Source organism: Macaca fascicularis, chromosome 5, assembly GCF_037993035.2.
Source record: "Macaca fascicularis isolate 582-1 chromosome 5, T2T-MFA8v1.1".
Taxonomy (NCBI): Eukaryota; Metazoa; Chordata; class Mammalia; order Primates; family Cercopithecidae; genus Macaca; species Macaca fascicularis.
The window spans coordinates 69,530,812-69,549,857 of record NC_088379.1 but is presented as its reverse complement, the minus strand read 5'-3'; the positions used below and the strand labels follow the sequence as shown (position 1 = coordinate 69,549,857).

The window sequence follows — 19,046 nt, the reverse complement described above, 5'->3', positions numbered from 1 at the left end:
AATTCTGTCACCTATAGCCAACAGCAAAGAGTACAAGGCAGATTAATTCAAAGAGAATAGCAGTTAACATCCCATAGCACCAGATCGGTTATTAGCAGAGAATGACTTTACTGAGAGGGAGGCCTCTAACCCCCTAAATCATAGGAAGAACACTAAACTTCCCAAGTTGGGCCTTGAACCAAGGTTTGGTCAAGAGTTCTTGCCTTTTACTGAGAGGAGCGTTTAACCCTCTCTGTTTTAGGAGAGACTCTAACTCCCCTAAGTTGGGCCTCTAACCTAATCGCAATCTTTATCTGGGTAAAAGCACCCCACTTACACAAAGTTGGCCAATTGGTATGCATAAATGATTCCCTTTTGGCTTTGGGGGCTGTATTACTTTGTTTTCACACTGCTGATAAAGACATAACCGAGACTGGGCAATTTACAAAAGAAGAAATTTAATGAATTCACAGTCTCATGGGGCTGGGAGGCCTCACAATTATGGTGGAAAGTGAAAGCGATGTCTCACATAGTGGCAGACAAGAGAAGAATGAGAATCAAGTGAAAGAGGTTTCCCCTTTTAAAACCATCAGATCTCATGAGACGTATTTACTCTCATGAGAACAGTATGGGGAAACTACTCCCATGATTCAGTTATCTCCCACAGGGTTACTCTCACAACTTGAGAGAATTATGGAAGTTACAATTCAAGATGAGATTTGGATAGAAACACAGAGTCAAACCATATTATTCTGCCCCTGGCCCCTCCCAAATCTCATGTCCTCACATTTCAAAATCAATCCAGCCTTCCCAACAGTCCCCCAAAGCCTTAACTCATCTCAGCATTAACTCAAAGTCCATAGTCCAAAGTCTCATCCAAGACAAGGAAAGTCCCTTCTGCCTGTGAGCTTGTAAAATCAAAAGCAAGTTAGTTACTTCTGAGATACAATAGGGGTACAGGCATTGGGTAAATACAGCTGTTCCAACTGGGAGAAATTGTTCAAATCAAAGGGGTTACAGGCTCCATGAAAGTCTGAAATCCAGCAGGGCAGACAAATCTTAAATTTCCAAAATAATCTTCTTTGACTCCATGTCTTACGTCTGGGTCACGCTGATGCAAGAGGTGGGTTCCCATGGTCTTGAGCAGCTCCACCCCTGTGGCTTTGCAGAGTACAGCTTCTCTCCTGTCTGCTTTCACAGGCTGGCATTGAGTATCTGTGACTTTTCCAAGTGCATGGTGCAACCTATAGGTGCATCTACCATTCTGGGGTCTGGAGGACAGTAGCCCTCTTCTCACAGCTCCAGTAGATGACACCCCAGTGGACACTCTGTGTTGGTGTGCCCACCCCACATTTCCCTTTCCGACTTCCCTAGTAGAAGTTCTCCATGAGTGCTCCACACTTGCAGCAAACTATTGCCTGGACATCCAGGCATTTCCATACATCTTTGAAATCTAGGCAGAGGTTCCCAAAACTCAGTTCTTAAACTTATGTGCATTCATGGGCTAAACATCACATCAGGGCTGTCAAGGCTTGGGACTTGCACTCTCTGAAGCTATGGCTTGAGCTGTACCTTGGCCAATTTTAGTCATGGCTAGAGTGGTTGAGACACAGGGCACCAAGTCCCTAGGCTGCACACTGCAGAGACACTTGCCCCCACCCAAGAAACCATTTTTTTCTCCTAAACCTCTGGGCATGTGTTAGGAGGGGCTGCCACAGAGAACTCTGACATGACCTGGAGACATTTTCCCCTTTGGCTTTGTGATTAACATTCAGCTCCCCTTCACTTATGCAAATTTCTGCAGCTGACTTGAATTACTCCTCAGAAAATGAAATTTCATTTTCTATCACATTGTCAGGTTGTAAATTTTCTGTTTCCCTTTTAAAACTGAATGCCTTTAGAATCACCCAAATCAACTGTTGAACCCTTTGCTGCTTAGAAATTTCTTCTGCCAGATACCCTAAATCATCATCTCTCAAGTTGAACATTCCACAAATCTCTAGGGCAGGGGCAAAATGCTGCCAGTTTCTTTTCTAAATCATAATAAGAATCACCTTTGCTTCACTTCCCAAGAAGTTCTTCATCTCCATCTGAGACCACCTCAGCCTGGATTTCATTGTCGAAATCATTATCAGCATTTTAGTCAAAGGCACTCAACAAGTTTCTAGGGACTTCCAAACTTTCTCACATTTTTCTGTCTTCTTCTGAGCCTTCCAAACTGTTCCAGCCTCTGCCTGGTACCCAGTTCCAAAGTCACTTCCATATTTTCAGGTGTCTTTTCAGCAGGACCTCACTCTCACTCCCAGCACCAATTTACTGTATTAGTCTGTTTTCACACTGGTGATAAAGGCATAGCCAAGACTGGGCAATTTACAAAAGAAAGAGGTTTAATGGACTCACAGTTCCACGTGGCTGGGGATGCTTCACGATCGTGGTGGAAGGTGAAAGGCACGTCTCACATGGTGGCTGACAAAAGAAAAATGAGAGTCAAGTGAAAGAGGTTACAAAACTGTCAGATCTCATGAGACTTTTTCACTACCATAAGAACATTATGGGGGAAACCACCCCTATGATTCACTTATCTCCCACTAGGTCACTCTCAGAACACAAGGGAATTGTGAGAGCTACAATTCAAGACGAGATTTGGGTGGGGGCACATCCAAACTATATCAGGATCTCTTTAATTTTGTTTTTTTTTGGGTGGGGGGTGCCAGAAATATGTTACTGGAAAGGGGTCCTGGTCCAGTCCTCTAAAAAGGGTTCTTGGATTTCACCCAAGAGATAATTCAGGGTGAGTTTGTGGAGTAAAGTTAAAGCATGTTTATTAAAAAGTAAAGAAATAAAAGAATGTCTGCTCCATAGGCAGAACAGCCCCAAGAACTGCTGGTTGCCCATTTTTATGGTTATTTCTTGGTTATTTCTTCATTATATGGTAAACAAGCAGTGCAATATTTATGCCTCCCATTTTTAGAGGATATAGGGCAAATTTCTGACGTCATCATGGCATTTATAAATTGTCATGGCACTGGTGGGAGTGTAGCAGTGAGGGTGACCAGAGATCACTCTCATCACCATCTTGGTTTTGGTGGGTTTTGGACAGCTTCTTTATTGCAACTGGTTTTATCAGCGCGGTCTTTATGACCTGTATTTTGTGCTGAATTCCTATCTCATCCTGTGACTTAGAATGCCTAACTGTCTGAGAATGCAGCCCAGTATGTCTTAGCCTTATTTCACACAGCCTTTATTCAATATGGTGTTTCTCTGGTTTAAACACCTCTGACAAATGCATGATATATCAAAACTTACGAGATGAAACAAAAGGTGTGTTTAGTAGAATATTTATTATAAAATAAAAAATTATAAATGTTAAAAATTAATGATTATTTGTACTTCATACCAAGAAAATTAGGAAGAAAAAGAAAAAAACAAAAAACAAAACAAAACAAAAAAAAAACAGCAAATAAACCCTGAGGAAAACAAAGGGTAAGAAAGGACATAGTGAAATAGTAGAGATCAATGGGGTAGGGTAGAAAAATTAAATACCTATGCATAGCTATATGAATAATATTAATCTTACATTCTTTGAAAGAAAAAAGGAAAAAATAAATACAGGAGCAAATGCTTTATTCTATTTTTTGCAGCACAAAAATTTCAAAATTAATCTGTGCTGTACTATTAGAAATCACATTCATTTTTGAAGGATTTTAATGACTGCAAGGTAGCATGACGCAGGGGACTCTTTAGGATGCTGGAATTTTTTTTGTTTCTGAAATAATCTGGATAGGCTTAGATCATAAAATTATATTTTATAATGTTAATAGAAAAACAAACTGTAAAATATTTCTAAGAAGTTTTTTCTGAGCCAATGTGAGTGACCATTTTCAGGGAACAGTCCTAAGAGGTTCTGAGAAAGTGTGTGTGTGGCACTCTGGTTACAATTTGGTTTTATAAATTTTAGAAAAACAGAAATTGTAGGTAAAATAATAAATCAATACATGGAAGGTGTACATTGGTTCAGCCTAAAGAAGGGGAATATGTTCAAGCGGGGGCTTACAGGTCATAGATTGATTCAAAGGTTCTGATTGGTAATTGGTTAACAGAAATAAGCTTTATCTAAAGACTTGAAGTCAGTAGAAAGAAATGCCTGAGTTAAGATAAAGGGAGTTGTGGAGGTCAAAGCCCTTGTTATGCAGACGAAGTGCCATAAAGCCATCAAGCTCTCTGTTAATCTCTCCTAGATCAGGAAAAACATAGAAAGGGAACACCTGGCTGCAATAATGGAGATTCTCTACTAATGCAATTTTCTCCCACAAAAGAGGACCTTGTAGGACCTTTTCAAAATATGACAAAAAGATATACATTGGGGTAAAATATTTTTATGTCTTTCAAGGTCTGCTGTCATGTGATGCTATACCAGAGTCAGGTTAGAGAGAAAGTCACATTACATTATTACACCAGAATAATTAAAAAAAAATTTTAATGAAATCGTATGGTTTTTAGGGTATGACTTAACCCTTGCCATGCATGGCCTTAGGATTTGTTTATAAATGGGTACCTTATTTCCATAAATAGTCTGTTTTGTCCATCTTATTGTTTCTACATTGATGTAAACTCCAAAAGGGAGGGAGTATAACGAGGCATGTCTGGGAACCCTTTTTCCATCAGGCCAGGAACTCAGTTTTTCAAGTCTCTCTGAGGTCCTTGAGGCCAGGAGAGGACCTATTCAGTCAGTTAAGGATGTTCAGAATTGAATTTTTGGTGTACAATATTTATAAAAATATGGAATATTTGATATGTAATTTATATATGAAGCTGATTTTTTTTTTTTTTTTTTTTTTTTGGAGACAGCGTCTCTCTCTGTCACCAGGCTGGAGTGCAGTGGCGTGATCTCGGCTCACTGCAACCTCTGCTTCCCGAATTCAAGTGATTTTCCTGCCTCAGCCTCTGGAATAGCTGGGTCTGCAGGTGCTCCACTATGCACAGTTGATTTTTATTTTTAGTAGAGACGGGGTTTCACCATGTTGGTCAGGATGGTCTCTATTTCTTGACCTGGTGATCCACCTGCCTTGGCTTCCGAAAGTGCTGGGATTACAGGTATGAGGCACTGTGCCTGGCCATGAAGGTGAATTTTATTTTATTTTATTTTTGAGACGGAGTTTCGCTCTTGTTGCCCAGGTTGGAGTGCAATGGCGTGTTCTTGGCTCACTGCCACCTACGCCTCCTGAGTTTAAGCGATTCTCCTGCCTCAGCCTCCTGAGTAGCTGGGATTACAGGCATGTGTCACCATGCTCTGCTAATTTTGTATTTTTAGTAGAGACGGAGTGTCTCCATATTGGTCAGGTTGGTATAGAACTCCCAACCTAAGGTGATCCACCCTCCTCGGCCTTCCAAAGTGCTGGGATTACAGGCGTGAGCCACCACGCCTGGCCCGAATTTTAATATAGTTTTTAAAACTCTTAGAGAATGCTTAAATTGTAAAGTGAAGAACATATGTAGAAATTTAGTTGTATAAAATCATGTGAAGAGTCCAATACATATTATGTTGATCTGCATTTCTTGAACATAGGAAGTATGAGAAAATATGTTTGAAGATAATACCAGGGAAAAAGTAAAGGAGACAGTTTATAGAGTCTGATGTGTTTAATAATTTTTTTTTCAAACCTTATAGTGGAATAGATTATACTTTTACATGGAAATTCAAGAAAACATAGAACAGGAGAAAGAAAGTAAATATATTTGTAATACTCCCAGCCCCAAACAATTGTATATTTTTGGTTATATCTTTTGTGTTATTCTCTTTTTTTACATTATAAAATTAATATAAATAACCATGCCTTTTTTTTTTTTTTTTTTTTTTTTGGTAGTATTATTGTAGCAGGACCAGCTGCAAACCAAACTCCACAGACACCGAGTTAAAGAAGGAAGAGGTTTATTCGGCTGAGGGCACTGGCAAGACTCCTATCTCAAGAGTTGAGCTCCCTGAGTGAGCAATTCCTGTCCCTTTTAAGGGCTCACAACTCTAAGGGGGTGCATGTGAGAGGGTCATGATCGATTGAGCAGGCAGTGGGTACGTGACTGGGGGCTGCATGCACCAGTAATTAGATTGGAACAAAATAGGATAGGGATTTTCACAGTGCTTTTCTATACAATGTCTGTAATCTATAGGTAAGGTAACCGATTAGGTCAGGGGTCGATCTTTAACTACCAGCCCCAGGGTGTGGCATTGGGCTGTCTGCTTGTGGATTTCATTTTTGCCTTTCAGTTTTTACTTTTTCTTTCTTTGGAGGCAGAAACTGGGCATAAGACAATATGAGAGGTGGTCTCTTCCCTTATTATGTTAGGTAGTCAGGCAGACATGAACAGTGCAGGAGAGCCAAATCCCCCCAGGAGCATCAGGCAACCATCAGGTGATGGTCAGGAAGTTGTTAAAACTGTCTGTCTAAAATAATAGTTAGTTGCAGCCAGTGCCAGGGAAAGGCAGTTTCCCAATAGGTAGCAACATCTGAAACTGGTGATCAGCAGCTTCCTGATAAGGCCTCAGGAGTTGGGTGAGTGCACTCCAGCATGCTTACTAACAGAAAAAATAGGAGCGTTAAACTGGTATATGATTTTCTCCTAGAAGCACTCAACAGGTGAGGACAGAACACCTCAAGAGATTTTATATAAAATAAATATTTTTCATAGAACTTAAGCATTGGCTTTATAATATATAATTTTAGAAGTAATGAAAATTGACAACTATTTAAATCTACAATTATTTCTATAAAATAGAGAAAAAAGTATTATAAGTTATCTAAACATCTTGCTTTACAGATAAGAAGACTCATGTCTAAACAGGCAAACATACTTATCCAGTGTCAGATAGTTTAGGATAAACTAAATTATCCTAAATAGGATATTGCCTAAATAACTTATTTTTTGAGAACTTTATCTTCTTCTTACAGTAAAATACTTAGATTTTAAAAAAAATCTTATTCGAATTATATATCCAACTGTACTCTGTTGTATGAGTCAATATAGTTGATTAGATAAAGCATAACAATTTCTTCTACTTGGAGACTCTGTGAGGAAGTTTGGGAGTGCTTTTGAAAAATGAACCATCTGAAGAATTGGTAGTAAGGAGGTCGCCAATGGAGGAAGAAGGAATTGTGAGTATTAGTTTATCAAAGAAATGAAATCAGCAGGCGGCAAATTTCTAGGCAAATAGGGGCAAGTTTCCCGTGGAACCGCACCTTCTGGCTGGAGACAGCCTGAAATTTGAACCCCAGGCTGCCAGTTCCGCGTAGAATCCACACGCAGAGTGAAAACGTCCTTGATGCCTGTTAGCCAATCAAATGATGGTTTTTCCAGTCCCACTAATGGACCACTCAGCATACCCTTCCTCCAGCCCATAGACCAATGAGCATGTACTTCATTCTGAGCCCATAAAAACCCCCAGACACAGACAGACATGGGAAGTACCCCTCAGAGGGAAGGAGCTACCCACTTTGGGTCTCTTCTCTGCTAAGAGCTATTCTGTCACTGGGTAAAAGTCTTCTGCCATGCTCACCCTCCAGTTACTGGTGTAACCTCATTCCTTCTGGATGTGGACAAGAGCTTGGGCCCCACCAAATGGCGGAGGCTGAAAAGGCTGTAATGCTTTCCTGGCCTTCTTGCTGAGCTGTGAGCAGGCCTAAAAAGAGCTGTAACACATTCCTGGCCAGCTTGCCAAGCTGTGGGTGGTGACACCATCAGTCTGTGAAAGTGAAAGTGAAGACTGCCAACACTTCTGGGGGCCCAGACCTCAGGATTCCCCAAGCCAGAGTTGTAACACTATAGACCTCGGTGGCCACCCCATGTGATGGGAAGTGATGACAGGACTGAGAAAACCAGGGAGTTCTAGGTGAGAGCAAGGTGACAGGACTGAAAAAGCTGTTATAATCTTAGTCACTTAAGAAAAATTTACTGGCACCTTTTATATCCTGAGCCTTGGTCTATGTCCCTGGGAAATATGAATTAAAAGAATGAACAAGAATACGGTTTCAATGAGTTGGCGTTTTAAAAACACGATAAAAGATCAGCATAATAATTAACCAAATAAATAAATAAATAAATGGAAATTAAAAATGATAAATTCCTGAGATGCTGGAGGTGGGAATGAGAGAGCTGTGGCACCCCGCCCCCCTTGGGATTCTGCAGTTGCTGGCGTCTCCAACTTTTTTGTGTGCCACCACGTTCCCCACATTCCCCTCATCCAGACCCCAGTGTCTACAGCAGAAACTGCTTGCTGTAAGCCCGGTCCAGCCACAGCCTTATACAACACTGGCACCTGTGTAGGCACCTGGAGCTCCCCGCTGCGCCACAGCAGCCAGAGCGCCTTGTGCGGAGTGGCAGGACCCCACACTTGCTCGCTTAACACCCCTGGTAGTCCTGAACTTGGCTCACCCTCCGCAGGCATGGGTTCCGGGCTGTTATCGGGAGCCAAGTGCAACCTGCTGGTCTGAGTTGGGGGAACAAGCTCTGCAGGTGAGAGCAGATCTCAAGCAGAGGCACCACCCGCCACAGAGGTTTCTGGAGGCCAAGAAGTGACACCCAAAGTATTATGTGACAGAAACAACTCTCATTTACAAGCTGACAGAACAATGGGATAAACCAGAAATTATGTACTGGGATTATTGAGAGTACTTCTTATATTTTTAACAGTTTTATTTCTGGCAACAGACTATGGGATTTCATTTACCAAACATGGTATGAAAATGTCTTCTATATGCTCAATAAAATAAATAATTATGCATTTGTTTTGTAAATATTTCTGAATGACTTTTTTCTCGCATTTCAAGAACCATTAGCAAACTAAAGTTAAAAACCCAAATCCCATTTTAGCAGGAACTTTTATCTCAGGAAATGCTGCTGTGTATTTTCACAATCAAACCTCCTCTGAAGGAGGCCTAATTACAGGCTTCATTATGCACCTGGTGAAAATTAACTTTTAAGCAGTCTTTAAAATACGTTTTTAAATTATCATTATGCAAAAACTGCAAAAATACCTGTAATTGTATTTACAAAGCAAAATTGTTATAATCACCTCTGACATTCAGGAGCAACCTCAGGATTTTATTTTTTTTTAATAAAAATTAAAATAGAAACCCTCATTACTGATTCACGAATTTTTTTATGAGCACAAATGTTATCATTGACATATGTCAACCGCTAAACTTTAACATGTACTGAATGCTAGTTCCTTAAAATTGACCTTAAATATCTTGGAAATATGTTTAATTACTGGAAGAATGGTAAAGGTCATAAAAAATATTTAAATATCATTATGAATTTTACTATTTTCTTAATGTTAGCTTCTGGAAATAGTACTTTAGAGAGAAATAAAATTTAACATACACATTTTAAAAATGAGACTATTTTCATTTTGTATGCTTCATTTAAGGAGTAATGTTTCTTAAAATCGATCTGTGTGTATGTCTGTGTATGAGTTAGAGAGTAACATTTTCTTCCACGAGTGTTGCTAAAAAACAAAATGCGCTGTAGTCTATTTTGAGTCACAGCCAAAAACTAAAAATATACACATAGAAACAGAACTCTTTTTTTTTTTTTTTTTTTTTTTGAGACGGAGTTTCGCTCTTGTTGTCCAGGCTGGAGTACAGTGGCACGATCTCAGCTAACTGCAATCTCCGCCTCCTGGATAGAAGCGATACTCCTGCCTCAGCCTCTTCAGTAGCTGGGATTACAGGCATGCAGCACCATGCCCGGCAAATTTTGTATTTTTAGTGCAGACGGGGTTTCTCCATATCTGTCAGGCTGATCTCGAACTCCTGACCTCAGGTGATCCACTCACTTCGGCCTCCCAAAGTGCTGGGATTACAGGTGTGAGCCACCATGCCTAGCCGCAAAATGCATTTCAAGCCTGTAATCCCAGCACTTTGGGAGGCCGAGATGGGCGGATCATGAGGTCAGGAGATCGAGACCATCCTGGCTAACACGCTGAAACCCCGTCTCTGCTAAAAAAAAAAAAAAAAAATACAAAAACTAGCCGGGCGACGTGGCGGGCGCCTGTAGTCCTAGCTACTCCGGAGGCTGTGGTAGGAGAATGGTGTAAGCTCGGGAGGCGGAGCTTGCAGTGACCTGAGATCCGGCCACTGCACTCCAGCCTGGGCGACAGAGCCAGACTCTGTCTCAAAAAAAAAAAAAAAAAAAAAAAAAAAAAAGTAACGACTAGAGGTAGAAAAAGTAGAAACCAGAGGTAGAAAGGTTGGGCACTGGAAGCAGTTATGTGTTAATTGATGTGTAGCTGCAGCTGATGCATCTCTTTGTTTTGTTTTGTTTTTCTCTCTCCAGTTATTTTTTATGAAAATACTGGGAAAGACAAGGATGTGGCATTTTTAAAACACTGGGTTTTTTTGGCAAATTGTTTTGGGATAGAGAATTAAATCAAACAATTTTTCCAAAAGTAACTACTAGAATAATAATTAAATTAAAGGGACTCTTGACTTTTTAAATGTTATCAAAATCTAGTATTAGAAAGCTCTGAGGTTATCAAATCTCATATTTCCTCTTATGCTCACAAATTTAAATATTTAAATTACTAGGTACTAAACTCCAAATGGGATGTGTAAAGCTATAATCTGGCAAGAGACCTCCTGTTATGATATTTTTCCACTTTTGCTTGAGATTATTATCAATCTTTGTTTTAAGTGAGATTCATTTCCCAACCTGGTCCAGTCTTTATTTCAGCAGTTTCATCTTCCTTAAGACCCTCTGAACTGACCTATCTTTGGATATGTACAAGAATTACTAACCAAGAAAACCAATGGATAATCTGTGAAGATATCATGGGCATGAATTTACAGAACTATGCATTTATCTGAAGAAAGACATATAACCAGTAATGGTGTATTTTTAGTTTTTAGAATTTTTGTTTCATTTGTTTTGTTTTAATAAATGACATATGCGGCAAAAATTATAGAAAAGAAGAACAAATACATTCCAAGAAATTATAATACAGAAAGGGCCTTAGGGAAGACTGAAAATGGGAATCAAATTCATAATTCCATGATTTTTAAAGAAGCATTTACAGGTTGAGGTTATGTCAATCCATTTATATCCAATGTAACCCAAAGAATAAAAGAACAAAATATGGATACAACTTAATATTGCTTTTAATACATATATTCTAATTGATTTTAATTCTACTGTTTTTTCCTAAACATTTGTATATATTTTTTCATATTAAAACTGTTTAGGATATGTAAGCCAGCCAGTCTTTGACTCCTGTGTTTAAAAAATGAACGGATTTACACATTACAAGAATGCAAATTGTTGATTTGATTCTAATTCAAGGTTTACAGTGTCCTGAAGGAAGAGGACAATTTATGGTTTTGGAGGGAAAAACATGCATACGAAATTAGTTTGATGACAATTATAACTGTATTTCTTTAGGCACAATTACTGAAAAACACTTTTTAAGGACATTTGTCATCTAACAATTATTAATTTGGCAACAGTTAACAACAAAACAACAAAAACTCCAGAATGTTTAAAAGAAATAAAAGAAGCAGAGGCATACTTCCAAGTGTCAAAAAGAAATACGGGATGGTTTGAGCAAAGCAAAAGTTTTCTTGCGATGAGGCTAAAATGTCTCTCATGATAGGAAAAGTTTCACGCTCAGAGCTGTTAATCTTTTTTCATGTTCAAAGACACGCTTATTATAAAGAATATTTAATTTAAGGGATAACAGAATAATTAAGCAAGCAAACATGCAATATTTCAATTAAAGTTGAACTTGTTTTGTCTCTTAAGCAAACTATCTAAAAAGTAGAGACAGGCTTGTACCTTTTTCCTCTCTCACTGATTGCCACATCTGAATCTCAATCTAAGAAACAAATCCATCAATATATAGAGTATAAAATTTGCATGTGAAATAGAAGTATTTTAGAAATGTTCTCCAGTTAATATGGCTTATAATAGCATCAAATGTGTGCCTTTCATAGATGGCAAAACTTCTTGGCCAAACCCTGTATTGCTTTTATGAAAATATCAAATACATACATACCTTATTAAATTAGAAATGAGGCCTATAAGTCACAAAGCATAGAATTTCAAAGTTGCTAATATTATCATAATTTATCGTGACATAAAAATCACAACTGTTGAAAATACACACACAAGAATTGTAGAATTTGAGAATATATCTTTTATTTGCAGGATGAGAGTGTTAACTCTGAGAGAACACGGTATAACGAAACATATTTAGGACAGCATATTACTTCAACAAATAACCATGGTACTAATTTTATTATTAATTTATGTAGTGTATGTATATATTTTTTGCATTTAAATTTTTCCTTAATGTTTTTCCTATGAATATCATCAAATTATGACATCTACTATAAATAAATGTCATATTTAATTTTAATTTTAATTTTAATTTTATATTTAAATGTTTTATTTTTTATCTTCTTTCCCCACCAAACACACTGATATATAAATGTAATTAAGACACCTACAACTAATCTCTGCAGTGTTAAATGCTGTTCCTGCAAAATACTTCAGAAGCTAAGATTAAGTTACTTAGATATGTGGTAAAAAACCATGAATATGTGAGATTATAGAGATTTGTTTTATATTAAAGGAAATGCACAATTTTTCAGCCATCAATGCAAACTTATTATTTATATAAACCTTATATATTAATTTAGAGAGTATCATTAAAGTTTATAAGTGCGCACATTTACACACACACCCATACATATATGCATATGTGTACATCTTATGTATAGTAACTCCTAAAACCTATATATGAAGCTTAGGTTTTAAAGGCTAAAAACGCGTACATGGCCGCTGCAGGATTATACCTGTAGCATTAATATTTATAACAAGATGGTGTAAGTTTGTCAGGCTTTTTATTTTGATGTCTTAGGCAGTGAGACCACCTGGAAATAAAAACGAGAAATACATTTAAAAAAACACATTTCATAATGAAGATATCCTTTAACTAAGGTATATCTGCCAACAGTAAGGGAATAACTGATATGAAAAAAATATGATGGAGCAACTGGCATAAGGGAATGTAACACATTGGGAAGAAAAATGTCTGTCATATAGGTGCCCCATACGTAAAGACCTTCTTCTAGTCCTACAAGAATGTGCAAATTTCCTAAGTTACTATTTGTCAGGATCCAGTTGCAAAAACAGAAACTATTCTTAGTCTTTCAGAAAAGGGACATTTATTACAAGAAGTTGATCATATAGCTGCATTGGGTATATATGATTTAATGCACTGACATTTCTTTTTAAGATAATTAAATGATATCATACAATTTAGCTGAATAGATATTAGGGAATGAGAATTTTATTGTTGTTATTGTTTTCTCCTTAGAAATTTTAATAGTATGCTTTGGGAATTATAAGGCTTTTAAAAGGGCTTTTTGTTATTTCTTTAGTGGCCACATATGTTAGTAATAAACAGTCCCTGCCCAGTGCATATAGACCTACTTTACAATATACTGTCATATATATATATAGTCATATATGTATATATTGTCATATATTTATATATTGTTATATATGCATATAATCTAAGAGCTTTAATAAACATATTTTATTTCATATGTATAATCTGAGAATTGAAAATGCTCCATAGACTAACAAATCTAAAGAATCACAATTAAAAAATAAGAAGAAACTGAACATTTCTTTTAAACATTTGTTTGTTTGTTTGTTTGTTTGTTTATTTATTTATTTTGAGATGGAGTATCGCTCTGTCGCCCAGGCTGGAGTGCAGCGGCCGGATCTCAGCTCACTACAAGCTCCGCCTCCCAGGTTCACGCCATTCTCCTGCCTCAGCCTCCCGAGTAGCTGGGACTACAAGCGCCCGCCACCTCGCCCGGCTAGTTTTTTGTATTTTTTAGTAAGACGGGGTTTCACCGTGTTAGCCAGGATGATCTCGATCTCCTGACCTTGTGATCCACCCATCTCGGCATCCCAAAGTGCTGGGATTACAGGCGTGAGCCACCGCACCCGGCCTCTTTTAAATATTTTAAATAATGTGTACTTTGATTTATACAGGTCATCTCTTTGTCAAGTATGTATGCATGCTCACATACAAACTCATATACACACACGTGCACATAAGCTTTCAGAGATGATAGGTATTTAAAGATTTAAAAATAAAACAAAATTTTCCACTCTTAATGTCCCCAAATTACCAATGTACTTTCGCTATGCAAGTGCATAAAATCCATTTGAAATATATATATATACTTGTGTATGTGCATATATATGTGTATATATGTAATACATGTGTATATATGTAATATACACATATACACACGTACAACAAATATTTTGAAATATATTTCAGAAGATGTATAAATATAATTTACATATAAATATGAACAGTATATATTTCAAAATATATATTCAGAATGATTATCAAATAATGAACAGAAAATATTTTAATTGTAAATTCCAGTATGATAGCATACAATGTCTGTATTATTAATAAATAAGGTACACAACTAAATAAAAATATTATGCTTATAATACAGGTATAATTTCCACAAGAATTTGAACTAATGACATAATACCTATGACACATCTCACTAAAATTGAACAACAAAAGAATTAAATTGTTGTCAAAATAATGTGGAGTTCAAGTAATTTAAATGTCAAAACTTTGAAAAATATTTACTTTAAAAATCAGATGCTTTTTAAATTAAATTTTATTTTTTAAGCCACATAAGAATTGAACATATTTGGGAGATACATAGTAATGTTTCAATACATATAATTTATAGTGATCAGATGAGATAAATTAGAGTATCCATGGTTTCAAACATTTATCATTTCTTTGTGTTGGGTACAAAATCCCCTTTTAACTATTTGAAACTATATAGAATATAATGTTCTTAACTATAGTCATCCTACAGTGATATAGAACACCAAAAATTATTCCTCCTACCAAGCTGTAACTTTGTATCCTTTAACAAATCTCTCTCTAGTCTCCCTTTGCTGCAGCTTTCCCAGCCTGTAGTATCCTGTTTTATTTTTTACTTCTATGATATCAATTTTTTTAGCTTCCACATATAAGTAATAACATGCAATGTTTAACTTTCTGTTCCTGGCTTCTTTCATTTAACATATGCCCTCCAATTCCATCCATGTTGTCCTGAATGACAGGAATTCAGTTTTTATGGCTGCATAGTATTCTGTTGTGTATATATACCACATTTTCTTTATCCATTCAACTGTTGTTGGACACCTAAGTTTCTTCTATATCCTGGCTATTGTGAATAGTGCTGCAGTAAACATAGGGTGCAAATGTCTCTTTAATATACAGATTTCCTTTATCCGGTAATGGTATTGCTGGATCATATGATAGTTCTATTTGTAATTTTTGAAGAAACTCCATAGTGTTCTCCACAGTGGCTGCTCTAGTTTACATTCCCACTAGCAGTGTCCAAGAGTTAATTTTTTTTTTCTGCATCCTCACCAATTTTTATTTTATTTTATTTTATTTTATTTTATTTTATTTTATTTTATTTTATTTTGAGACAGTCTCACTCTGTCACCCAGGCTGGAGTGCCTTGGTTTAATCACGGCTCTCTGTAGCCTTGAACTCCTAAGCTGGAGCAATCTTGAGTAACTGGGACTACCTACTGGCATGTGCCACCACACCCAGCTAATTTTTACTTTATAAAAGTTTTCTTAGAGACAGAATCTTCATATGCTTTTTAGAGACAGAGTCCCGATATGTTGCCCAGATCTGAAACTTCTGGACTCAAGCAATTCTCCTGCCTTGGCCTGTCAAAGTGTTAGGATTACAGACATGAGCCACAACGGCTGTCATATTTTTTGTCTTTTTGATAATAGTCACCCTAATTAGGATGAGATGATATCTCATTGTGGTTTTGATTTACATTTCCGTTATGAATAGTTAATATTGAGTGTTTTAAAGATATACTTATTCGCCATGTATATATCTTCTTCTGGGAAATGTCTGTTCAGATCACTTTTTCATTTTTTAATCAGGTTGTTTCTTTGTTGTGATATTTTGCCTTATGCAAATAGTACTGTGAAGTATTAATGAAGTAAGACAATTTTATTCAAGGACCAATCCCATGCAAATACATTCAGAGCTGTTCTTAGTTAATTGCATTTATAATTTATACTTTTTATTACCATGTGAATTACTCTAAATTTAGTGAAATTTTACTATTTTATATTTTTACTCAGTGTATATACTGTTGCTCATGAATTGTTGGAGTATAATAGTTAACTATCCTTAATTAAGTCTTATTTATTGAATTTATATATTGCCATTTTCTATAGGAGATTTTTTTTTACAATATGAATGGAATCATTGCTGATTTTCTATGAATATATGAACTGAATTTTCTCAGATAAATCTTATGTTTCTTTTGTGCCCACAAAGACATCTGGATACTCATCAGAAGTGTAAAAATTCCAACTAGAAGAAAAAAGAAATAATTATTATTTCTTTCTTATTTCTATCAAATACTTTATATTAGGAAAAGGATCACTAGCATGTTTAGCTTTTAAGATGTTTCCCAAATGTTGCATAATTTCTTATCAATTTTCATTATTCATACTCATTCCCTAGCAATAGCTAATCAATATTGCATGAATGAGTAAACATAGAAAATACATTACAAAATTAAAAATGAATCTACATATTTTACATACCACAACCACAAAATACTCCCAAATAAGGATCTATTTTGTATTTAAAAATTTTCAATAATAGTTGCCTATATGCATATATTCCTCTACATGCATATAATAAACCACATTAATTGTGATTCAAAACTTTTGTACAATATAACAAAATGGATAAAATGGATATTACATATGTCCTTCTACTAAATGGAAATCATGCAATTCAGCTTCTTAGTGTGTGTTAAAATGCTCAGTATTCAAGATGAACTCTCATACACCGCAACTCTTCCTTTGAAGACAAAACACATACACATGCCTGTGCACATGCACAAGAAGAAGTTTCAAGCGAAATGCATTATTATTAAAACTTCTTCTAAACAAAACTTCATTGCTTAATAAATACATTTGGATTACAATTCCTGGCTTGGATTAAGCAACAATTATACAGAGATAAATAGCAAAAGTACTTCAATATATTTTAATACTGCTAAAAATCAAACTCAATATGAAATTATAAAATCTTTTTGCAAACATGCTATACTTTAATACCATAATAACTTTTTCTCAGAAACCATTTCTTCTAAAGATGCATTTATTTGATTAATTGTCATTAAATCTAGGTCTTACCTGGCAGTGTTTGTGTCATGACTGTGAAACTAATCCATGATCCAATCTGTTATATTAAAACTTAAATTAGCACATACATAAATGTAATCTAGTAATTTCTTCACTTGTGGCTTTGAATAGGTAATTTTAAGGCTTAAAATATTAGAAAACTTATAAATAGGAATACATTTTCAAAAAATAATTTAATTTTTACATATAAAGTCACAAGCAATCTCATAAAATGGGATCATATTTATAAGAAAATGAAAGACTTTAATATTTGAAAAAATTGTGATTGAAATGTTCTATTTTTTATACCATGATCTATAGATAAGACCTCTATATTTTTCTTGTATATATTAGTTTATAATACATATAAATACATAAGCACATTCATTTAGTATATCATGAATAGGATTCAAGGATTTACATACATAAATAACATACCTCATAGGTGTAGTTAGGACATGAAACCAGGAAAAACATCCATGTGAAGGGGTTATAATTTGGACTTGGGAAACAGGCATTGTTTCCTTTTGCAAAGGAAAGTAAAATGTCAATGATGCTACATATTGCAAATCTGATCATATGCTTATTATATAATACTAAGTCCCCAAAATAACTGTGTACCACATGAAATGTCATCATATATTTATAGCAACCTATTTTACAAATTACTCAGAAGAGAGCCAGCTTTAAATGTTATAACCTTTTGACTCAAATAAAATAGCTGTCATTTTCATACCATGTCTACAGCTATGTTGCTGTAACATTGCAGAGAACATAAGGATAATGAATTCTTTAAGATCTTAAATATATATAAATTATTTTTACATTATAATAGTTGAAATAGTACTACATACTGAAATTATAAAGCGTGTTTTAACATTTGCCCACCTCTTCACATTCCCCTTTACTATCAAAGAAGATATATTTGTTTGAGATTATTAAATACCTCGATTCCTTGTATTAAATTGGTGATAATCATAAGGAATTTTATAAAGATGTCATTTATACCAGAAAATATGCAAACTTCTCATAAAAGGATTACATTTAATATCAGTATAGTTAATATTCTGAGATATCACATTTCTGTTCAGCAATCAGGATTGATATTTACATCTCTCATTATCCTTCACATATTGTCACTTTATTTTTGTTAATTATTTTTCCCTTTTCAATTGTTTTTAAGAAACATTTTAGATAACAAATTTTTAATGATTTCAAGTTGAACTTGGAGCTGTGACTTTTGTAAAAGTAAGTATGAATTATAAAATTACTGTTTTATTCTCCATATCAAGATTTAATCAGATAACAAATCAGCTAAACTCTTTTCCTTATAACTCTAAAGTCATAATAAAATGTCAATGTGTTGTTTTCAAAATTGTAGCAATTGCTGAAATATCAAAGTTAAAAATTATGCTAAGTATTGTGCAGATTTTACAACTGTTCATAAATACAAATATGTAGGTCTTTCGATATTACTGATTTTTTACAGTATTTATGTAGACACCTTTGTGTAACGTCTGTATATTAATAAAATAAAGATAATTGAGGAATCTACCCAGGTTATAGTCACTGAATTTCAGAGGCAGAAGGTTCAGGGAATAGTCTGCTTTAGAGCCTGTAGTTTATGAGTGTTCAGCCCCTAGAGGTGCGGAATGATCAAGGGTCTACAAATCTACATTTTTTCCAGATCTACTTTGTAGATTAAATAATGGATATGCCTTATGACACAGAAAAATATATGTATATAGATAATATAGTTTCAAGTATACACAGTTGCTATT

General features: G+C 35.5%; 1 protein-coding gene across 6 annotated transcripts in view; it reads right to left on the bottom strand.

The window, feature by feature from the left end:
- Positions 1–420: 420 nt before the first annotated feature.
- The window catches only part of TECRL (trans-2,3-enoyl-CoA reductase like), a 135,661-nt gene continuing 117,035 nt past the window's right edge, over positions 421–19,046 (bottom strand). Inside the window, exons 10-12 of one of the 6 annotated variants that reach the window (XM_065545135.2) lie at positions 17,704–17,789; positions 17,278–17,323; positions 421–2,445 (exon numbers count right to left, since the gene is read on the bottom strand). In XM_065545135.2, the coding sequence (XP_065401207.1) occupies positions 2,435–2,445; positions 17,278–17,323; positions 17,704–17,789 (143 nt within the window). In that variant the 3' untranslated portion in view covers positions 421–2,434. Of the gene's footprint in view, positions 2,446–12,140; positions 12,903–14,675; positions 16,442–17,277; positions 17,324–17,703; positions 17,790–19,046 lie in introns of those variants that run through there. The other 5 variants (XM_065545134.2, XM_005555202.5, XM_065545133.2 and 2 more) reach the window with 5 other exon arrangements.